General features: G+C 45.7%; 2 protein-coding genes across 2 annotated transcripts in view; both read right to left on the bottom strand.

The window, feature by feature from the left end:
- Positions 1–1,466: 1,466 nt before the first annotated feature.
- LOC149451876 (E3 ubiquitin-protein ligase TRIM21-like) lies at positions 1,467–6,144 on the bottom strand. Its single transcript, XM_089690035.1, has 2 exons — positions 4,702–6,144; positions 1,467–1,524 (listed from the first exon to the last, which is right to left on the bottom strand). Exons 1-2 carry the CDS (start codon positions 6,030–6,032, stop codon positions 1,467–1,469), a joined length of 1,389 nt encoding a protein of 462 aa, XP_089546161.1. The 5' UTR covers positions 6,033–6,144.
- A 9,233-nt stretch (positions 6,145–15,377) lies between these two features.
- Positions 15,378–24,457, bottom strand: part of LOC149451875 (uncharacterized) — a 37,205-nt gene continuing 28,125 nt past the window's right edge. The window contains exon 2 of the mRNA XM_089690034.1: positions 15,378–20,264. Coding sequence (XP_089546160.1) covers positions 18,656–20,264 — 1,609 coding nt within the window. The 3' untranslated portion in view covers positions 15,378–18,655. The remainder of the gene's footprint in view (positions 20,265–24,457) is intronic.

Here is a 24,457-nt window from a genome sequence, read left to right as displayed (position 1 = left end):
CTGATATAAATTATTCTTGATTTTTAAAAAGTGTCTGAGAGGAAAGTGTCTGTGTTGCCCCTAGCAACCAACCATATTCCAGCTCTCATGTCCTAGTGCTGGTTGGACAATGAGCGGGAGATTCTGACCAATACGGTGTAATCATTTCTGCCAGAGCGGAGTACCTGACCAATCTCCTGTAATACTCTCTCCGAGGATCATGGGAAATGACTTCAGCCCCATCACAGCACAATGACTCCATTCCAATATCTAGATTTCTTTGTTTTTCAGCTTCTTTCCTGAAATAATAAAGACCTCAGTAGACCTCCATCATTTCAGGTCATGTCCATCTGTGAGCTGCAGAAGGCCCTGTGTGGGAGTGTCATCCTCCAGCCCCTCCCCCTCTCAGCCTCTATACTGATCCCCATTGGTGGATGTGGGCGGGGCTTCTTCTGGCTCGGATCATGCAGTGTGCAGGGGCGGGGCTCATCCTGAATATACTCAGTAACCCTGGTGTCACAGCTCTTTGGGGTTCCAGAACGTCTCCTATCATAGTGAGCACAACACAACCCAACCTGAGGAAACGCTTCATCTCCATTTATTATACAGAAATCACTTCCAATACAATACGATTCCTTCCAATCACTTCTAATTACTAGACATGATTGGGACATACAAGATCCGAAAAATGATTGGCAGATCTGATCACATGACTCCAGTGATAGAACTAGAACATGACCAATAGAGGAATGACCATTCCTAATCGGCTCCTCTGGGGGACGGCAGACGGCAGGATGACCATAACAGATGATAGATGTCTCTGGGGTTATCATAGGGGAAATCTGAGGTGGATTGTCAGCTCTTCTGCCAAGCACAATCCAGACCCTCATCTGCAGATCTATTTCTGGATTGTTATCTATGAAATAAAGATTCCCGGGGACCCCTTTAGACACGGACAATACTAGTCCTATCAGCTCCTCGGTCCGGCCGTTCCCCTATAACACCAAATCCTCATCACTTCCTATCACTATATGATACAAGAACATTTCTCTGTATAAATGGGGACTTTAGGAGAAAACATTCCCAGAACAAATCTAAGAAAATCTTAGGAAAGCAATGAGGAGGTGAATGTCGGGGTGTCTTCTGTCATTTATAGCTGAACTCCGGGCAGATAAAAGAGAGGAATGAATGCAGCTCTGTATACATGAATACATCATTACATGTCTTCTCTATATACAAGCTGTGTGAGGACCTGAATGGGACCTGGTATCAGCCTCTCATAGCCCCTGTACAGCAGAGCTCAGACTGGGGGAGGGAGGTGGAGAAAAAGGAGCCAATCAGAGGTGCTTCAATGAAAGCAGCATGCTGATAGGAGGAGAGAGCAGAGTGATGAGCTCATCAGTCTGCTGCTTCTCCTTCCACTGTCCAATGACAGGCTGGGGGAGGAACAAGACCTGTAAGCGTTACTGAACTGCAGCAGAGAAACATCAGGTCTCCTCTTCCAGACAGGGCTGTGCTGTGTGGTAGAGTTGTGAAATCTCCAGACTAGATGGACAGAAATACAAATCTTAGGCAGGTAATACAGTTATATATATTCATATTCTGTGTATTCAGTCCGGAGTTCAGCTTTACCACAAAGTGGAACAACCTTATTATTCCTCATATATCTTCTAAAGATTTCGCCAGTGGCTGAAATAGAGCCTTCAGGGCCCGCTGCAGGAAATCATGAAGGGCCCCCTGACCCTCGACCAGGGCCCTTCCCTTCAAGGCCAGTGGTGGAACGCAAGGGCCCGGTCACAAGTGTGTCCTTTGTGACCCTGGTAGTTCTGCTATTGGTGTCAGTAGGTTTTTTTTTTAATTATTGTTATTTATTTACCATTGTTTAAAAATATTATGAAGGAAGGAAGGAAGGAGAGAGGGAGAAAGGAAGGAAGGAGAGAGAGAGGAAGGAAGGAAGGAAGGAGAGAGAGAGGTAGGAAGGAAGGAAGGAAGGAAGGAGAGAGGAAGGAAGGAAGGAAGGAGAGAGGAAGGAGGGAAGGAAGGAAGGAAGGAAGGAAGGAAGGAAGGAAGGAAGGAAGGAAGGAAGGAAGGAAGGAAGGAAGGAAGGAAGGAAGGAAGGAAGGAAAGAAGGAAGGAAGGAAGGAAGGAAGGAGAGAGGAACAAAGGAAAGGAAGGAAGGAAGGAAGGAAGGAAGGAAGGAAGGAAGGAAGGAGAGAGGAAGGAAGGAAGGAAGGAAGGAAGGAGAGAGAGAGAGAGGTAGGAAGAAAGGAAGGAAGGAAGGAAGGAGAGAGGAAGGAAGGAAGGAAGGAAGGAAGGAAGGAAGGAAGGAAGGAAGGAAGGAAGGAGAGAGGAAGGAAGGAAGGAAGGAAGGAGAGAGGAAGGAAGGAAGGAGAGAGGGAGAGAGGAAGGAAGGAAGGAAGGAAGGAAGGAGAGAGGAAGGAAGGAAGAAAGGAAGGAGAGAGGAAGGAAGGAAGGAGAGAGGAAGGAAGGAAGGAAGGAAGGAAGGAGAGAGGAAGGAAGGAGAGAGGAAGGAAGGAGAGAGGAAGGAAGGAAGGAAGGAAGGAAGGAAGGAAGGAAGGAAGGAGAGAGGAAGGAAGGAAGGAAGGAAGGAAGGAAGGAAGGAAGGAAGGAAGGAAGGAAGGAAAGAAGGAAGGAAGGAAGGAAGGAAGGAAGGAAGGAAGGAGAGAGAAAGTAGGGAAGGAAAGAAGGAAGGAAGGAAGGAAGGAAGGAAGGAGAGAGGAAGGAAGGAAGGAAGGAAGGAAGGAAGGAAGGAAGGAAGGAAGGAGAGAGGAAGGAAGGAAGGAAGGAAAGAGAAAGTAGGGAAGGAAAGAAGGAAGGAAGGAAGGAAGGAAGGAGAGAGGAAGGAAGGAAGGAAGGAAGGAGAGAGGAAGGAAGGAAGGAAGGAAGGAAGGAAGGAAGGAAGGAAGGAGAAAAAAAAGAAGAGAGCTTCAAACTTCCTGCCCACAAAGTGTGGGTGGGCCAGCCACAGGAATACAGGGAGAAGTGGGAGGAGGAGCTCTCGCTCCTCTCCAGTCTGTGCATGGGGGGAGGGAGGAACATCAGTGCTGGCTCTGGACTGTGATAGAGAAACTCTCTTAGCTCAGAGCCCTGCAGCCATTGGGGATGGAGGAGAAGAGTGCAAGGGATGCAGCCAAAAGAAGCTGGATAAAAGGAGCGGCGGTGGCGGCTGCATACAGAGGAATCCATCTCTCCATGTTCCTCTGAATGCAGCCATCCCTGCCTCTATTCCTATCCAGGCATACAGGGGGCTGCACGGGCCCCCTGAAGAATGGGGCTGGGTCACAATGGCGACCCCTGCGACCCCTGTAGCTACTCCCCTGGATTTCACAGAATTCTGTCCTGTATGAAGGAGACATGTATAATCAGGACTGAACACTGCCGACATTAATAGAAACAGTAAAATGAGGAATAAAATACCCGTCACCGATTATTATTACCATGAAGGGGACGTTACTCTGTAATACAAATCATAATAGAAATATCTATATAAGATGTTAATAAAATCAGCAACATTTCCAGGGACAAACCTCTCAATCCCGGGACTATCCCTGGAGTCCAGACACACCCGGCAGTTATCATTGTGTCAGTTAATGAATGACATTTATTATGTTTAAAGGGCACCTGCCATGAAAGAACCACGGGGGCTGTCATTGATGAACTCTCCTTATGAGAATGCTAGTTCCCTGGCTGTCATGTTGATGTTTTGGCTTCAATACTGTCTCAGTCTCTGACCCGGAACAAGTATAGGGAGAAGGGACTCTGACACTTTTCTGATTGTTATTTACAGCATGCTTGTTCTGGGGAAGAGACCTAAACTGCTATTAAACACAAAACACAAAAACTATATACTGTATATATTGAAGTGTACCAGTCCATAGATGTGGTGGCTGCATTAGTTTTCAGTTTTGTTCCCTTTATTTCCCCCTGGTGATCCTGCCAGTAACACCTTTTCTGCATTAGGGTGTGACAAATTAAAACTGAACTTCAGATTACACTTTCTAAGTCGTTACACCAACATTTTTGTTTCCTTTTGGGATAAAGATTTTTTTATAAATGAATAACAGCTAATCATTGTGATCACCCCTGTCAGTGGTAAATGGTTTGTCCCCACCCTCTAACTGACACTTTTGCTGGACAGATTGGTCTATTAAAGGGAGTTGGGAAATAACAGCAAAACCAACAGGTAAAAAAACAAATTTACAGGAGGACTCAGAAAAACAAAGACTGTTGTGTTAATGTCGGTGACAGACGGCTTCATATCTGTCAGATTTTGTCTTTAGTATCACTTTAGCAGTTTGTTACATTACACACAGCCAGGTAACTAGCATTTTCAGAAGAAGGCCTGCAGTGGCAGCCCTCATACTTCTCCCAGGAGTCAACACTTCCTCCAAGCATTGGCTGAATAATAGGCCAATCCTATCGCCCATCCCTGTGATGTCACCAGACTGTGGGCGGAGCTCTCACATCTCCCAATTCCCCCCACATATCTTTATACAACCTTCATATACATTAAACACAGCATGGAGGGGCTCAGTGAAGGTGGTGGTGAAGGTGTGGAGGTGTCGGATCGGGTCACACAGATCATAGAAGGAGATCTGCCCAGCCTCATAATCCAGATATATCCCGACTCTGTCAATGGAGATATTGGCAGGTAAAGGGATCTCATTGCTATCATGTATCATCCAATAATTGTTTCTAGACCTGTCCAAACCCCAGGACTTGTTATTCCATCCAATCCCTGACTTGTGTCCTTTCCTGTCTATACTGGGGTAACACATCCCAACTATCCAGTATATTGACCCTCCAACATCCACTTCCCAGTAAAATCTCCCTGACGAGAACCTCTGACTGCTCATCACCTGAGGATGGCACTTGAATCTCTCTGGTGTTTCTGGACGCTTCTGGTTCCTATCTGACCTGGATACAGTTTTCCCGCCATCTGATATCTGTAGGTTTTTATGAACTGTGTTTACATCCAGTAATATGTCTGCTGCTTTCTGTATGGGGAAGGATACATTTAACCCTGTTATTATATCAGATAAACCTGTGTGTAATACCCCCGCCACATCCAGCCCCCCTCCATCATGGAGGAGGTCCTCATGTCTCTCTCTGTCCTCATTATCTCCATCCTCAGTATCACACAAGTCACCTGTGTCTGATTCCTGTAGGACAGTCAGTGGATCCGTCATGTTACACAGCTCCTCAATGTCACGCATCTTCCTGGACAGCTCCTCCTTCTTTATTTCCAGATCCCGGATGTAGATGGAGATCCGCTCTGCCCTCCCGGAGATGTCCCTCATGACTCTCTTCTCCAGGTCTTCCAGACGTCTCCTGAGATCTATAAACAGGGCAGTGACTCTCTCGGTGTCACCAGTTTCTTCTTCTTCTACTTTCCTCTTGTGTTCCTGCAGACTCTGGACTCTTTCCTCCATCTCCTCTCTCTTTGTCAGAAGTTTCTGCAGAACATTCCTCAGTGTCTTCTTCTTCTTCTCAGAAGCCTCATCCAGCACCTCCACCTGGTGTCCTCGATGTTCTCCAGCCAAACTGCAGGACACACAGACACAGGTCCCATCCACAGTGCAGTAATACTTCAAGACTTCCTTATGGACGGAGCATTTCCTGCTCTCCATGGATAAGGTGGGGTCAGATAAGATGTGTTCTGGGGACTTTTTGTGGACTCTCAAGTGTTTATCACACAGAGAAACCTCACAGTGTAGACAGGATCTAACAGCAGGTACAGGATAGTCCACACAGTGAGTACAGAAGATTCCCGGCTCCTCCATAATTGGCTGTGCAGATGGGAAATTGTCCACTATGTTCTGTAGTTTCATTTTCTTCTGCAATGCAGGACAATCTGGAAACTTCTCTCTGCATACAGGACAGGAATCACCTCCAGACCCCTCCTGTGTATCCAACACAAGATCAGTACAGACCTGGCAGAAGTTGTGTCCACATTTCCGGGTCACAGGATTGGTATTAATGTTCAGACAGACGGAACATTCCAGCTCAGCTCTCAGAGCAGCAGACGCCATCGCTGACCACAGAAGAGAATGAAATGAAAGTCTCTGAATCCGGAAATGCAGAACGGGTTACAACTCGGCTGCACAGGGCGAGGCTGAGCTCATCTCTCAGTTGGTTTGTTAATAAACCTTAAGACACACCCCATGATTGTGTACATTGACACGTATTAAAATCAGTTGAACCACTTGAGGATTGGCATTCCACCATTCATATCCACAAGCCAAATCAGGCATGCAGCATCTAGAGGCACATACACCTTTCCTTTCTGGTAGCAAGCCTGTTATAAACCCAGGACTGAAGAGAAGGTGGTGGAGTGTCTAACCAAGTCTTCATCATCCTCCTCCATCTCCCAGGAGCAGTATAGCTTGAAGTCATCAGTAGCTGCTAAAGCTCCATGTTCTGCCTCCTCATTCACAGATACAGGAGTCAGTTGTATCTGAGGTTGAGGAGGAGCACATGTTCCTGCACCTGAGGCTTACTGGCTCCAGTACTGAGGAGGGGAATAGTGATGGTCAGGGCCAGATCTAGCCTTTCTGATGTGGGGGTGCAGTACAAAATGTCAGGGGGGCTGAGGATGTAAGGTCAGCAAGGCAATGTATAAAAGTACGTAGAGCAGTGGATAGGGTCAGCAGTTTCTGGGACAGTGTACAGTAAGTTATTAGGGAAGTGGACAGGGCAGCATTGGGCAGCAGGGCAGAGGACACGGAGTCAGCAAGGCAGTACGCAGGTGGCAAACAAGAAAGTGAGAGGTCAACATGGAAGTGTAAAAGAGTGAGTAGGGCAGTGTACAGGGGGTCAGCAGGGCAGAGAATGGGAGGTCAGCAGGGAGTGTACAAGAGTCAGTAGGGCAGTGTACAGGGGGTCAGCAGCGCAGAGAATGGGAGGTCAGCAGGGAATGTACAAGAGTCAGTAGGGCAGTGTACAGGGGGTCAGCAGGGCAGAGAATGGGAGGTCAGCAGGGAATGTACAAGAGTCAGTAGGGCAGTGTACAACTTTTCAGCAGGGACAAGGACATTTATTTATTTATTTAGTTGTTCACAAGGGTACCTCCTAGCTCAGTGGTGCTGTTTCTCTATGCTGCCAGTAGGTGTCCCTGGTACATCTGCTGAATACAAGGAAGAAGGTTGGTTTTCTCCCAGGGGCCTGATGACTCTGCCAACCTTACTGTCCACAGACAGACAATTCCACTGACTGACAGACACTGGACATGGTGATGTATTGAGAGGTTTTCAGTTGATTTGCAGCTGAACCATTGGATATGGATATCCGGACATGATATTTGCTGTATGCTTGGACTCTATGGGGGACCTCCTGAAAAGTCTATTAGATGGGGGATTGTCAGGAATGGACTCGCCAATAGTGGTGGGACTCACCTGCCTTGTGGGTTGCAGTACCAGGGCTGGCCAGCGGGTGCTCTCAGCAACCAGAGGCTCATTCCTGCAATCAGCCAAAACACCTGAGGCTGATTGCAGGAGGTGTATATAAGGAATGGCCAGACCTGCAATCAGGGCCTTGGTGTGCGTTTCCCATGGGCCCCTGTATCCTGAACCTGATCCTGTTGTCTGCCTTCCTGATCCCTCTGCCTGACTCCTGACTTGATAGAACTCTGCCTGCACCGACCCTGGCTATTCCTGACCACTCTCAATCCAATGCCTGATGACCCGACGCCCGCTGTCGAGCCAGATGACCTGATGCCTGGTGACCCGATGCCCGCTGTCGAGCCAGACGATCCAATGCCTGATGACCCGGTGCCCGCTGTCGAGCCAGATGACCTGATGCCAGATGACCCGGTGCCCACTGTCAAGCCAGATGACCCGATGCCTGGTGACCCGGTGCCCGCTGTCGTACCTGGTGACCCGGTGCCCGCTGTCGTACCTGGTGACCCGATGCCCGCTGTCGAGCTTGGTGACTCGGTGCCCGCTGTCGTGCCAGTAGACTCGGTGCCTGCTGTCATGCCAGTAGACTCTGTGCCTGCTGTCGTGCCAGTTGACTCGGTGCCCGCTGTCGTGCCAGTTGACTCGGTGCCCGCTGTCTTGCCAGATGACTCGGTGCCCGCTGTCGTGCCGGTTGACTCGGAGCCCGCTGTAGTGCCGGTTGACTCAGAGCCCGCTGTCGTGCCGGGTGACTCGGAGCCTGCTGTCGTGCCGGTTTACTCGGAGGCCGCTGTCGTGCTTGGTGACTCGGTGCTCGCTGTTCTCCCAGATGCCTCGGTGCCTGCTGCTCTGCCTGGTGGCCTGGTGCCCATTGCTCCGCCTGGTGGCCCGGTGCCCGCTGCTCCGCCTGGTGGCCCGGTGATCGCTGCTCTGCCTGATGGCCCAGTGCCCACTGCTCCGCCTGATGGCCCGGTGCCCGCTGCTCCGCCTGGTGGCCTGGTGCCCGCTGTTCCGCCTGGTGGCCCGGTGCCCGCTGCTCCGTCTGGTGGCCGGTGCCCAGCCTGATGTGCCTCTGTCCGGTGTCCAGCCTGATGTGCCTCTGTCCGGTGTCCAGCCTGATGTGCCTCTGTCCGGTGCCCAGCCTGATGTGCCTCTGTCCGGTGTCCAGCCTGATGTGCCTCTGTCCGGTGCCCAGACTGATGTGCCTCTGTCCGGTGCCCAGCCTGATTTGCCTCTGTCCGGTGCCGAGCCTGATGTGCCTCTGTCCGGTGCCCAGCCTGATGTGCCTCTGCCCGGTGCCCAGCCTGATGTGCCAGTCCTTGATATCCCACCAGTTACCGGACCCTGGCGGTGGAACATTTTGCCCATTTAGGGCTGTTTGGAGCGTCCTGAGTCCGCTCCTTGAGGGGGGGTACTGTCAGGAATGGACTCGCCAATAGCTGTGGGACTCACCTGCCTTGTGGGTTGCAGTACCAGGGCTGGCCAGCGGGTGCTCTCAGCAACCAGAGGCTCATTCCTGCAATCAGTCAGCCAAAACACCTGAGGCTGATTGCAGGAGGTGCATATAAGGAATGGCCAGACCTGCAATCAGGGCCTTGGTGTGTGTTTCCCATGGGCCCCTGTATCCTGAACCTGATCCTGTTGTCTGCCTTCCTGATCCCTCTGCCTGACTCCTGACTTGATAGAACTCTGCCTGCACCGACCCCGGCTATTCCTGACCACTCTCCTGCCTGCTCCTGGTACTCCATTTGCCCGTTCGCTACCGACCCGGCCTGCCTGACTACTCTTTGTGTTGTATGTATTGTTATCTGTTGGAGGTTTGGTTTGTTTGCACTGTGTTTATGTTTAGTGTTGCACTGCGTTTTTGTATTTGTTAGTTTTAATAAACTATATTGTTTACTATACCTGAAGCCTGCGTTTCCCTGTGTCAGTCCACACACCTCTGGTCATACCTGGAGCCCTGACAGGGATGAAGAGGTGATTGTATCTGTGTAATAGTCCTGGGGACCTCTATCAATGGAAAGTGACAACGCCTGGCTTCCTGTACTGCTTTGCATCATTGTATCTGCTGTCATCCCAATCCCAGGATCTCAGCAGCCAGGAGACCTGAGGATCTTCCCATACTGATGAGAAGGAAATCACAGATGGAGGAAACACTGATTTGACCAAAGTTGTAGTGTCAGTGGTGAGATTTATACCTCCGACCTACCTAGACTAGGTGTGTGCAGTGTCTCCACCTCTTCTCCCGCCTCCGAATTATGTCTCCTCCCTCCACAGATTCCCTCTATTTCACACAGAATCTGACACCGCTCTCTGTTATCTCTCTCCTCTTCTCTCCTCCTTCCTCATCACTCTGTTTTCGCTCCATCTTCTCTCTTGCTCTCTCCTTCCACTATTTTCTCTCTTCCTCATCTCTCTCACTCTGTTTTTTCTCCCTCTCCCTCCCCATTCTCTTTTTCCCCTATTTTTTCATTCATTCTCTTTCTTTCTCTTTTTACACTCTCCACCAATATCTTTATTTCTTTCTCCTCTTTCCACTCCCTCTCTCTTCTCTACTCCTCCTCCCTCCTCTCTCTCTCTTTTTGTTCCTTTCTTTCTTGTCTCTCCTTCTCCCTCTGCTCCTTTTTTCTTTTCTCTGATCTCTCCTCTTCACTCTTTTCTCTCCTCCTTCTTTCTCTCACTCTTTACTCTCCTCCTCCTCTCTTTCCTCCCTCCTTCTTCCTCTCTCTCTGTATCTTTCTTGCCTCCCTCCTCCTCCTTTCTATTTTTCTTCCTCCCGTTTTCTCCTATCCTGTTCCCTCCTCTCTCTCTTCTGTCCTTGTTCCTGCTTCTCTTTTCTCTCCTCCTCTGTACTTTCAGTCTCTTCTCTCCTCCTCCCTGATCTTTCTATTCTTTCCTCCTCCCTGATCTTTTTCTTCTCTCCACCTTGCGCTCTTTCTCTTCTTTCGTATTCCCTGCTTTTTTTCCTTCGCTAGCCTTCTACCGACTGACTATGGCCCATGGAGAGAGCAGATCATTCTCTAATGATGGACAACAACGTGATAAACGCTGAGAGCGAGGCTTGGATTCATTCTCTGTGTAAAGACAATAAATCTTCCCATCTGGAGTGGATGGAAAGGTGTAATATTAATCCTGTACAGGTTAATGGTCAGAGGAAATATGGTGGCCCTCATGAGGACGGGGTTGGAGAAGCTCCTCTACTTGGCACAGAAATAGTTATCAACAATCTCCCTCAAGAAGATAAAATAATTTCACTTTTACAAACTTGGAATATTGTATGAGTCTTGTCTTATGATGGACAGATGGAAAGCAAACACCTGAGACACATCAATGTGTAATGTGCTTTGTGTATTCAGGGTGGGCTTATTACCAGTCGGTCTGGGGTGGGCTCCCTGATTAATGAAAGCATTGGCTGGATGCCTGGCTGTTGATTAGCTTAATATCAATTAGATCTCTGTTAGCTGTTGGCTGTACTGCTTACCATTTGCATTGTTTAGGATGATGTGATCAAGCTTTTATCTAATCAGTGTGGGGTGTTTATCTCAATGTATAATATTTGTGTTTATTGTTCCTGTGGGCACTGCCCCTATTTCTGGAGTGTATAAAAACCTGTGTTTTCTGTTTGATAAAGAGTTCCAGTTTGGCATCTAAGCTAGTCTTGTCTAGTCTAGTCTTGGGTGCAATGCCCGGTTATAATATCTTGGTCCTGGGTCCCAGTAGCAAGGAAGCAGTTCTCTGATGGAATTGTCCAATTGCGGTGACAAGCGTTCTGTCGCACTCCTCTCTCTCTTCTCTCTTTCCTCCTCCAACTCATCTATCTTCCTTCCTCCCCTCTTTATTTTCTTATCTTCTCCCTTGTCTGTTTCTATTCCTTTTTCCTTCCATCTATCTATCTATCTATCTATCTATCTATCTATCTATCTATTATCTATCTATCTATCTATCTATCTATCTATCTATCTATCTATCTATCTATTATCTATCTATCTATCTATCTATCTATCTATCTATCTATTATCTATCTATCTATCTATCCCCTCTCTCTCTTCTCTTCTCTTCTCCTTCCTCTTTTTTATATTTAATCTCTCTCCCCCCAACTCTCACCTTTTACTCTCCCTCCTCTCTTTCTCCTCTCTCCTCCACTTTCCTTTTTCTTTTTCTCTCCTCCCCCTCTCCTCCTTTTTTTCGCCTATCCTGATCCCTCACCTCTCTTTTGTCCTCTTTGCTCCCCGTTCTCTTCTCCTTCCTCCTCTCACTCTCTTCTCTCCTCCTCCTTTCTCTTCTACTTCCTCCTCTGTCTCTCTCTTCTCTCTAGTCCTTTCTTTATCTTCTATCCTCCTCCTTCTACATTCTCTCTATATATCTCTCTTTTTCTTCTCTCCTCCTCTTTGCTCTCTCTGTCCTCTCTCCTTCACCTAATTCTCCCTTTCCTCCCCCTCTCACTTTTCTCCTCTCTCTCTCTGTCTTTTTCTCTTCTTTCCTCCTCTCTGTCTTCTCCCCTCTTCCCTCTTTCTTCTAACCTCCTTTCTCCTCTCTTTCTCTTCTCACCTTCGCTCTAGTCTCCCTTTCTTTTCTCCTCCTTTCTCTTCACTCTATTTTCTTTCCTCCTTCCCGATCTCTCCCTCTTCTCTACTTTTCCCTCCTCTCACGCTATTCTTTCCTCCCCCCTCTCACTTTCTTCTCTGCTTCTTCCCCCTTTCTATTTTTTCTCCTCCCTCCTCTCTTTCTCATGTCTACTCCTCCCTCTGTTCTCTCTCTCTTCTTTCCTTCTTCTTTCTCACTCTGTTTTCTCTTCTCCTTCCTGTCTGCTCTCTTCCTCCCTCCTATCTCTATCTTTTTTCTCCTCCTTCCTCCTCTCTTTTCCTTCTCCTTTCCTGCCTCCTTCTCCCCTCCTTTCTCCTCTCTCTTTCTATTCTTTTCTCATCTCTACTCCCTCTACGATTCATGTTCTCTTTATCTTCTCTCCTCCTTCCTCATCTCTTTTCTCCTCCCTCTGCCATGTCTATTTTTCTCTTTTCTCCTCCCTCCTCTCTTTGTTTTTTTTCTCCTCCTCCCTTCTCTTACTGTCTTTTCTTCTCATCTCCTCCTTTTATCTTCATCTTCTCTCCTCAAATTTCTTCTTTCTCTCCTCTACTCCTCCCTCTTTCTCTCTTTTCTATCCACTGTGCTCCTCTCTCTCTTCTCCTCCCTCATCTCTCCAACTCTTTTGTTCTGTTTTCTCCTGTCTCTTTTTCTCTCTTCTTCCCTCTGCTGTCTCTTTTTTTTTTCCTCTTTCCTTCTCACTCTCTTCTTACCTCTCTCCTCCTTTCTTTCTCTTCTCTCCTCCTACCTTTGCTTCCTTTTTTAAATCTCTCTCTTCCTTCTCTCTACTTTTTCTTTCCTCCTTTCTCCTCTCACTTTCTTCTCTCCTCCTTCTCTCTTTTCACTATTCCTCCCTTCTCTCCTCTCCCTCCTCATTGCTCTTTATCTCCTCTTTCACTCCTCCCTCTCTACTCTTCTCCACCTTTATCTTTTCAATGTTTTCTCTCCTCCTTCCTTCTCCCTCCTCTCTCTCTTCTCTCCTCCTCCATGCTATCGATCTCTCCTCCCATATTCAGTGATGTAATTTCCTCCTTCCTCAGTGTCATTTCCGGTCTTCTCTCCTACAAGACTCATCTTACTAAGATGAGGATGGAAAGTTCACTTTTGACCTTTGAATGCTTTAAGCAGAACTACAACGACATTTCTAATAAACATCGATCTCCTAGTTATAGATAAAATAAGTATTAATATAGAAATCTTCTGACCTTTCCATCCCGCACATTCTCTATGTATCACCTTCACACAATTCCCCTCATACAAGATATCATCTCCATGGATTACGAGTATTTTGGTGAGTTGATCGATTTGATGTAGATTGGTAGCAGTGCTCATCTCCGCTCCGTCCAAGCCAGGCATAGAGGACTCAGGGAAGGATCCGTCACTGTTACAATGATTGGAGTCAGGATAAGAAATGACCTCCATGATCATCCTTCACTTCACACATAATATGGAGTCTTGTCCAGGGGCGGACTGACAACTCATGGGGCTCCCGGGCAATAGGGGATCATGGGGCCCCTGTGTCGTTGCCCAAATTCAAAAAAGCCTATGAAAAAGGTACCAGGGACATCTAATGGGGCCCCCTACTGACCCCAGGCCCTTGGGCAGTGCCCAAGTTTCCAAATGCTCAGTCCGCCCCTGGTCTTGTCATATATGGGTGGAATGGAGTTATCAGGGGGGATACAATAGAAAACTGAATTCGATTTCTCTAGTTTTGATAAATGAGTTGGGAATAAGAATAATAAATTGTGCATCACATGGACAGAGAAGACAACCCCACTCCATTCAGGCACAGTTCAGGCCTCGGAGCCCGGCACTCATTAGATAATGAAGGATTCAGTAACAATCCTGTAAACAATTGCAGATCATTTACTGAACTCCTTTTTTCACAAATCAAACTGATATAAATTGTTCCCGAATCATGAAATGTGTCTGAGAGGAAAGTATCTGGGTTGCCCCTAGCAACCAACCATATTCCAGCTCTCACATCCTAGTACTGGTTGGACAATGACCGGGAGATTCTGACCAATACGGTGTCATCATTTCTGCTGGAGTGTGCAGTGTCAGTGCTCATCCTGCATATACACAGTAACCCTGGTGTCACGGCTCCTTGGGGTTCCAGAACTTCTCCTATCATAGTGAGCACAACACAACCCAATCTACAGAAATCACTTCCAATACAATACGATTCCTTCCAATCACTTCTAATTACTAGAAATGCAAGACATTGGGACATACAAGATCTGAAAAATGATTGGCAGAACTGATCACATGACTCCCGTGATAGAACTAGAACATGACCAATAGAGGAATGACCATTCTTTTCAAATCTTTTTTATTAGGTTTTAAACACAAACATGTCGACCACAATACAGGTTCAGATTAGGGAGTAAACACAGCTTTTTCTCCGTACTATAATATACTGTACATACATGACTAAGAAATGCGTACACTATCAAGAATAGCAAGTATAGAGAAGGAATACTTCCAGACAAAATAAGTACATAAACAAAACATACCATATATGCATAGCGTTTTGCTGAACCCATTCTCCAGAGACGCAACAATGCGGGCCCACCTGAACCTGATTAAAAGGTAACAAGGAGTAGATAAAGAGTGAAAGATAAAGAAAACAGAATCCAACTGGGAAAAGAAAAAGGAAAGAAGAGAAAGAATAAGGACAGAGCAACCACGTGAGCAATAGGAGACCAAAGTTGTCATATTGTCCTTTATTATTATTATTATTATTATTACTACGAGTTTATATAGCGCCAAAGGGTTTGCTCAGCGCTGTACAATAGGGGGGGACAATACATGGCACAGTACAACAAAGACAGACAGCGTACGAGGGGTAAGAGGGCCCTACTCTTACGAGCTTACAATCTAGGAGGGAGGGGGTAAAGGTACAGTAGGAAGTGGCTGAGGGGGATGAAGTGGTAGGAGGAATGAGGGAGGATGGCCGTTAGGTGAGGGTGGGGTAGGCTTCCCTGAAGAGATGGGTTTTGAGGGAGCGCCTGAATGTGAATAGAGAAGGCGACAGTCTGATGGATTGGGGCAGTGAGTTCCAGAGGATGGGGGAGGACCTGGAGAAGTCCTGCAGTCGTGCATGGGAGGAGGAGACCAGGGAGCAGGATAGAAGGAGGTCCTGTGAGGAGCGAAGGGTACGGGTAGGGTGGTACCTGGTGATCAGATTGGTGAGGTAGTCAGGGGCAGTGTTGTGAACGGCTTTGTAGGTCAGGGTAAGGAGTTTAAATTTGATGCGTTGGGCAATCGGGAGCCAGTGGAGGGAGAGGCAGAGGGGGGTGGCAGAGGTGGAGCGGGTGGTAAGGTGGATGAGTCTGGCAGCTGAGTTCAGGATGGTCTGGAGCGGGGAGAGCCTGCACTTGGGTAGGCCAGTGAGGAGGGAGTTGCAGTAGTCAAGGCGTGAGATGATGAGGGAGTGTACTAGAAGTTTGGTGGTGTCTGGGGTGAGGAAGGAGCGGATCTTGGCAATGTTGCGAAGATGGAGCCTGCATGTGTTTGTGAGTGATTTGACATGCGGTTGGAGGGAGAGGTTCGCGTCAAGAATGACGCCAAGGACTTTGGCTTGCGGGGCGGAAGTGATAGTGGAGTTGTTGGTGATGATGGATAGGATGGGGGGGGGGGGTGTGGGCAGGGGGATCATGGCTATCATGCAAAAGTTTCTATATAGTAATAGTGAATGGCGGAGATAACTCTTTCCAATGGAACCATTTTGCATCAAACTCTTCCATAGAAGAATGACTAATTGCCAGAGCCCTCTCAAACATATAGTGTGTCTGTACTCTTTGGATAACCTTAGATATATATGGGGAGTTCAATGATTTCCATCTACTAGTAATAGCCAATCTAGCCGCAATGAGAATATGACCTATAATTGTTCTATATTTACTAGGAAAGAGATTTAGTTTGAGGTTAAGGAGGGCTAAATGTGCAGCCAGAGGGGAAGCTATGCCCGACACCGTAGAGATAAGTGTGAAGACCTCCTTCCACAATGTTTTCAAACAGGGACATTTCCACAAAATGTGAAGTATGTTCCCCTCCCCACCACAGTCTCTCCAACATAGTGGGGATGTATCAGGGCACATTTTAGATAATTTATATGGAGTGAATGCATTAACTACGATGCATTATTTTCAAGGAGCAATCCCAATGGTTAGTGCAATTAGAAATACTTAAACTGCTTTTCAGGGCATTCTCCCAATCGTCTCTTGTAAAGGATCTTTGAAGATCCCTTTCCCATCGTTCTACCCTAGGTACTGAGGAACCATCACAATCATAATGTAAAAGTTTGTAAAGTTTGGAGATTCCGTTTTTCATTTTGACAGGATTTTCAACAAAATGCCATAATTTAGGATCTATTTCCAGCCATGTGTTTAGGCCAGTACCATGGAATCCCCTTATCTGCAGGTATGGGTGCATCCCTGTGCTCGGAACTGGGTGTCTTATTTCCTCAAATGTATTGTACCCTAGATCTCTTAATGGTTTAGTATTTAGATTTGGTATAAGATGTTCATATGCAGAGATTGGAATGGTAATTTGAAGTTTAGGGGAGCAGTCGGGCATTAGGCTCAAACCTAAGTTCCAAGCTTCCAACGTGGCGGTAATAGATGGTAAAAGAGTATTTATTAGTTTAGGTGAATCCGCTCTAGCCAGGATAAGGGCCTGTAGGTCTTTATTAGGAATCGTATTCCGTTCAATCTGTACTCACAATTTGTCCGTAGGTGCGAACTATGACGGAAGTTGTTCTAAGAGTGACGCATACTAATACATGGGTAATACGGGTAGACCCATTCCTCCTTTCGAATGACCATTTTTAATCAGCTCCTCTGGGGGACGGCAGACGGCAGGATGACCATAACAGATGATAGATGGCTCTGGGGTTATCATAGGGGAAATCTGAGGTGGATTGTCAGCTCTTCTGCCAAGCACAATCCAGACCCCCATCTGCAGATCTATTTCTGGATTCTTTTCTATGAAATAAAGATTCCCGGGGACCCCTTTAGACACGGACAATACTAGTCCTATCAGCTCCTCGGTCCGGCCGTTCCCCTATAACACCAAATCCTCATCACTTCCTATCACTATATGATACAAGAACATTTCTCTGTATAAATGGGGACTTTAGGAGAAAACATTCCCAGAAAAAATTAAGAAAATATTAGGAAAGCAATGAGGAGGTGAATGTCGGGGTGTCTTCTGTCCTTTATAGCTGAACTCCGGGCACAGGGGATGCAGCCAAAAAAAGCTGGATAGAAGGAGCGGCGGTGGTGGCTGCATACAGAGGAATCCATCTCTCCATGTTCCTCTGAATGCAGCCATCCCTGCCTCTCTTCCTAACCAGGCATACAGAGGGCTGCACGGGCCCCCTGAAGAATGGGGCTGGGTGACAATGGCTACCCCTGCGACCCCTGTAGCTACTCCCCTGGATTTCACAGAATTCTGTCCTGTATGAAGGAGACGTGTGTAACCAGGACTAAACACTGCCGACATTAATAGAAACAGTAAAATGAGGAATAAAATACCCGTCACCGATTATTATTACCATGAAGGGGACGTTACTCTGTAATACAAATCATAATAAAAATATCTATATAAGATGTTAATAAAATCAGCAACATTTCCAGGGACAAACCTCTCAATCCCGGGACTATCCCTGGAATCCAGACACACCCGGCAGTTATCATCGTGTCAGTTAATGAATGACATTTATTATGTTTAAAGGGCACCTGCCATGAAAGAACCACGGGGGCTGTCATTGATGAACTCTCCTTATGAAAATGCTAGTTCCCTGGCTGCCATGTCGATGTTTTGGCTTCAATACTGTCTCAGTCTCTGACCCGGAACAAGTATAGGGAGAAGGGATTCTGACACTTTTCTGATTCTTATTCACAGCATGCTTGTTCTGGGGCAGAGACCTAAACTGCTATAAAACACAAAACACAAAAACTATATACTGTATATATTGAAGTGTACCAGTCCATAGATGTGGTGGCTGCATTAGTTTTCAGTTTTTTCCCCTTTATTTCCCCCTGGTGATCCTGCCAGTAACACTTTTCCTGTCTTAGGGTGGCTCCTGTATCTATGGAGGAGCAGTGGAGACCCCCTTGGACAGCAGCATTGTCTGGAGAGGGGGGTGTTTGATGGACGAGGAGATTTAGATGGAATTTACATAAGTGACTAACAAATTAAAACTGAACTTCAGATTACACTTTCTAAGTCGTTACACCAACATTTTTGTTTCCTTTTGGGATAAAGATTTTTTTATATAAATGAATAACAGCTAATCATTGTGATCACCCCTGTCAGTGGTAAATGGTTTGTCCCCACCCTCTAACTGACACTTTTGCTGGACAGATTGGTCTGTTAAAGGGAGTTGGGAAATAACAACAAAACCAACAGGTAAAAAAACAAATTTACAGGAGGACTCAGAAAACAAAGACTGTTGTGTTAATGTCGGTGACAGACGGCATCATATCGGTCAGATTTTGTCTTTAGTATCACTTTAGCAGTTCTTACATTACACACAGCCAGGTAACTAGCATTTTCAGAAGAAGGCCTGCAATGGCAGCTCTCATACTTCTCCCAGGAGTCAACACTTCCTCCAAGCATTGGCTGAATAATAGGCCCATCCCTGTGATGTCACCAGACTGTGGGCGGAGCTCTCACATCTCCCCCCTCCCCCCACATATCTTTATACAACCTTCATAGACATTAAACCCGGCATGGAGGGGCTCAGTGAAGGTGGTGGTGAAGGTGTGGAGGTGTCGGATCGGGTCACACAGATCATAGAAGGAGATCTGCCCGGCCTCATAATCCAGATATATCCCGACTCTGTCAATGGAGATATTGGCAGGTAAAAGGATCTCATTGCTATCATGTATCATCCAGTAATTGTTTCTAGACCTGTCCAAACCCCAGGATTTGTTATTCCTTCCAATCCCTGACTTACGTCCTTTCCTGTCTATACTGGGGTAACACATCCCAACTATCCAGCATTTTGACCCCCCGACATCCACTTCCCAGTAAAATCTCCCTGACGAGAACCTCTGACTGCTCATCACCTGAGGATAATACTGAAATCTCTCTGGTGTTTCTGGACGCTTCTGGTTCCTATTTGACCTGGACACAGTTTTCCCGTCATCTGATATCTGTAGGTTATTATGAACTGTGTTTCCATCCAGTAATATGTCTGCAGCCCCCTGTATATAGAAGGATACATTTCCCCCTGTTATTATATCAGATAAACCTGTGTGTAAGACCCCCACCACATCCAGCCCCCCTCCATCATGGAGGAGTTCCTCATGTCTCTCTCTGTCCTCATTATCTCCATCCTCAGTATCACACAAGTCACCTGTGTCTGATTCCTGTAGGACAGTCAGTGGATCCGTCATGTTACACATCTCCTCAATGTCACGCATCTTCCTGGACAGATCCTCCTTCTTTATTTCCAGATCCCGGATGAAGATGGAGACCCGCTCTGCCCTCCCGGAGATGTCCCTCAGGACTCTCTTCTCCAGGTCTTTCAGACGTCTCCTGAGGTCTATAAACAGGGCAGTGACTCTCTCGGTGTCACCAGCTTCTTCTTCTTCTACTTTCCTCTTGTGTTCCTGCAGACTCTGGACTCTTTCCTCCATCTCCTCTCTCTTTGTCAGAAGTTTCTGCAGAACATTCCTCAGTGTCTCCTTCTTCTTCTCAGAAGCCCCATCCAGAGACATCATCTTATGTCCTGTGTGTTCTCCAATCATACAACAAGACACACAGATACAGGTCCCATCCTCAGTGCAGTAATACTTCAAGACTTCCTTATGGACGGAGCATTTCCTTCTCTCCATGGACAAGGTGGGGTCAGATAAGATGTGTTCTGGGGACTTTTTGTGGACTCTCAGGTGTTTATCACACAGAGAAACCTCACAGTGTAGACAGGATCTAACAGCAGGTACAGGAGAGTCCACACAGTAAGTACAGAAGATTCCCGGCTCCTCCTTAATTGGCTGTAGTTTAATTTTCTTCTGCAATGCAGGACAATCTGGAAACTTCTCTCTGCATTCAGGACAGGAATCACCTCCAGACCCCCCTTGTGTATCCAGCACACGACCAATACATACCCGGCAGAAGTTGTGTCCACATTTCAGGGTCACAGGATCGGTATTAATGTTCAGACAGACGGAACATTTCAGATCAGCTCTTAGATCAGACGCCATCGCTGACAGCAGAAGAGAAACGAAACTGAAAGTCTCTGAAGCTGGAAATGCAGAACTTGTTACAACTCGTCTGCACAGGGCGAGGCTGAGCTCATATCTCAGTTGGTTTGTTAACCACTTGCCATCCTGAGAATTCCCCCCCCCCCCCTTAATGACCATGCATTTTTTTGCTGTTCGGTGCTGCACTATTTCAACTGATAATTGCGCGGTCGTGCAATGCTGTACCTAAACAAAATTTACGTCTTTTTTTCACACAAATAGAGCTTTCTTTTGGTGGTATTTGATCACCTGTGTGCTTTTTATTTTTTGTTCTATAAACAAAAAAAGACAGAAAATTAAAAAAAACCCTATATTTTCTAATTTCTGCTATAAAAAATATATAGTAAACTCAAACTTAGTTATAAATTCAGGCCAAACTGTATTCTGCTCCATGTTTTTGGTAAAAAAAATCCCAATAAGTGTATATTGATTGCTTTTTGTGAAAGTTATAACGTCTACAAACTATGGTATAGATCAGGGGTGGGCAAACTTTTTGACTTGAGGGCCGCAATGGGTTCATATATTGGACCCGGGGGCCAGACCAAGAGTAGATGAATGATGTGTATGTGTCATCCATAGTAAGTATAGTAATATGCCCCCATAGTAAGCATAGTAATTAATCCCCCATATAGTAATTCATCCCCCATAGTAATTCATCCCCCATATAGTAATTCATCCCCCATATAGTAATTCATCCCCCATAGTAATTCATCCCCCATATAGTAATTCATCCCCCATAGTAATTCATCCTCCATATAGTAATTCATCCCCCATATAGTAATTCATCCCCCATAGTAATTCATCCCCCATAGTAATTCATCTCCCATATAGTAATTCATCCCCCATATAGTAATTCATCCCCCATAGTAATTCATCCCCCATATAGTAATTCATCCCCCATAGTAATTCATCCCCCATATAGTAATTCATCCCCCATAGTAATTCATCCCCCATATAGTAATTCATCCCCCATATAGTAATTCATCCCCCATATAGTAATTCATCCCCCATAGTAATTCATCCCCCATATAGTAATTCATCCCCCATAGTAATTCATCCCCCATAGTAATTCATCCCCCATATAGTAATTCATCCCCCATAGTAATTCATCCCCCATATAGTAATTCATCCCCCATAGTAATTCATCCCCCATAGTAATTCATCCCCCATATAGTAATTCATCCCCCATAGTAATTCATCCCCCATATAGTAATTCATCCCCCATATAGTAATTCATCCCCCATATAGTAATTCATCCCCCATAGTAATTCATCCCCCATATAGTAATTCATCCCCCATATAGTAATTCATCCCCCCTATAGTAATTCACCCCCCATATTAAGTCCCCAAGTCCCCCCTGTGTCAATTCACTTACCTTTGCTCCGCGCGTTCCTCTCGCCGTGTTCCCGCGCTGGCCGGTGTAGCATGAAAATCTGTCTCCTATGAGGATCTGTCCCCCTCGACGTATCTGCACATGTGCCAGTTTCAGGCATTAGCAGCCGCTCGGCGATCTCCGGCACATGCGCAGATACGTCGAGGGGGACAGATCCTCATAGGAGACAGATTTTCATGCTACACCGGTCTTCAGGGCGGACTGTGAGAGGAGCCTAGCTCCCCTCACGTTTGTCACGCTGCCCCGCCTACACACATCCTGACAGCCATCCTGACAGTATCACGCTCTGCGGGCCGGATTAAAAGGTCCGCCGGGCCGTAGTTTGCCCGTTGCTGGTATAGATACTGCAATTTACGCCTTTTTTTTGCTATACAGAGCTGCACTAGTTTAACTGACAATTGCGCGGTCATGCAATGCTGTACCCAAATGAAATTTATGTCCTTTCTTTCACACAAATAGAGCTTTCTTTTGGTGGTTTTTGATCACCTGTGCGCTTTTTATTTTTGGCGCTATAAACAAAAAAATCCCAACAATTTGAAAAAAAAAGATATTGTCTCATTTCTGTTATAAAAAATATCAAAAAAAGTTGATTTCATCATAAATTTACGCCTAAATGTATTCTGTTACATGTTTTTGGTAAAAAAAAATTCCAGTAAGTGTATATTGATTGCTTCGTGTGAACGCTATAGCGTCTACAAACTATGGGATAGATAATTGAATTTACACAGCTTTTACTTTCTGACTGCTTATCACATTTCTTGAGGTGCTAAAATACCAGGACAGTACAATCACCCCCAAATGACCCCTTTTCGGAAATTATACACCCTAAGCTATCTGCTGAGAAGCATATTGAGTCCATGGAAGATTTATTTTTTGGAAAATGACAAAAAATGTTTTTTTAATTGTTTTTTTTACACAGAGTTGTCACTTAAATTATATATTTCTCTTACAAGCCATGAGTATATGTGGAATTAAACCCCAAAATACACTCTGCTTCTTCTACCAAGTATGGGGGTACCACATGCGTGAGACTTTTTGGGAGCCTAGCCACATACAAGAGTCTGAAATCCAATGACCACTTTGAAAGCCTGAAGGTGTGTCACTTCCTCATTACACTTCCTCACTACCTATAAAGGTTTGGAGGACCTGAAATGCCAGGATAGCACCAAACCCCCCCAAATGACCCCTTTATAGAAAGTAGACACCCCAAGGAATTTAAAAAGAGGCATGATGAGTATTTTGCAGATCTCATTTTTTCTCACAAGCTTTTGAAATATAAAAATAGGAAAAAAAAAATGTTTTTGTTTTCTTCCTGCATTTTCAAAAAACTTGTGGCAACAAACAAGAACTGCAAAATACTCACCATGCTTCTTATCAAATTCCTTGGGGTGTCTACTTTCCAAAAAGGGGTCATTTGGGGGGTTTGGTGCTATGCTGGTATTTCAGGGCCTCCGAAACTGTGGTAGGGAGTCAGGAAGTATAATGAGGAAATAAAGCCCTTTAAAAGCCTGAAGGTGCTTATTGGATTTTGGGGTCCTGTACTTGGCTAGACTGCCATAAAGTCACGCACATGTGGTACCCCCATACTCAGGAGAAGTAGCAGAATGTATTTTGGGGAGTAATTCCACATATACCCATGGCATGTGTGAGCAGTAAATTATTTAAGTGACAATTTTGTGTAACATTTCTTTTTTTTGTCATTTTCCAAAAACTTGTGGTAAAAAATAATTCTTCTATTGACTCAAAATGCCTCTCAGCAAATAGTCTGGGGTGTCTACTTTCCAAAAAGGGGTCATTTTGGGGGGTGGGGGCATTTTATACCCAGCATTAGAAGTTTATGCCACACATCACTCACTCTTCTAACCACCTGAAGACCAAGACTTTTCTGACACTTTTTGTTCACATGAAAAAAAAGTATTTTTGCTAGGAAATTTATTTGAACCCCCAAACATTATATATTTTTTTAAAGAAGACACACTAGTGAATAAAATGGCGGGCACTGCAATTTTTTATGTCACATAGTACTTGCGCAGCGATTTTTCAAACGCAATTTTCTTTTTTTAAATACACTTTTTTAAATTTTAATGCACAAAAACACAATATATTGGCCAATTATTTGGTAAGATATAAAAGATGATGCTACGCCGAGTAAATAGATACCAAACATGACATGCTTTAAAACTGTGCATGCCCCGTGCAATGGCGACAAACTGCATACGTTTTTAATATCCGCAGGCAACAATTTAAAAGCCATTACAAGCTACCATTTTAGATTTATAGAGGAGGTCTAGTGTTAGAATTAGACATGCAGTACACCCACACATCAGTGAGGAGGGAGATTGTCTGTAATGTGAGTGAAACCTTTTTTACTCTTTAAAATAAAACCGAGTTAATTGAATACTGCACTTAGAGGCTTTTTTTGTGGCTCACTGGATTGTGAGCTATTACTCTTCAGGACCGCCCTGGCTGAATAGGGCAAATAGGAGCCCCTCTAAGGAGATCCAGGGAAGGAAGGAAGCTGCTGACCATGATCTATTAAGGATCCAGGGTGATCCTGCAAGCCTGTTGGCCCCCAGGGGTCAGTAGGAGGAGGTGAGGAGGCAATTTAGCTGCTCACGAGGAGGAGTTTGGCACAGTCACGTGTTGCATTTAATATCACTATTGCACGTCGCATGATTTATTGTCATTTTTTCACTAAAAGGACATTGGTCTGGATACGTTTATTTATAAAAAAAAATTTTTTGATGCACTATGTGAGCACTGCTAAGATTTATGCCATTTTTTCACTATAAGGATATTGCTTTGGATACATTTATTCATGTTCATTTTTT

The sequence above is a fragment of the Staurois parvus genome, unplaced genomic scaffold (assembly GCF_062004578.1).
Source record: "Staurois parvus isolate SC_StPar_1 unplaced genomic scaffold, SC_StPar_1.0 ptg000512l, whole genome shotgun sequence".
Lineage (NCBI taxonomy): Eukaryota > Metazoa > Chordata > Amphibia > Anura > Ranidae > Staurois > Staurois parvus.
Note: the sequence above shows the minus strand (reverse complement) of the source record. Positions and strands in the feature narration are given on the sequence as shown.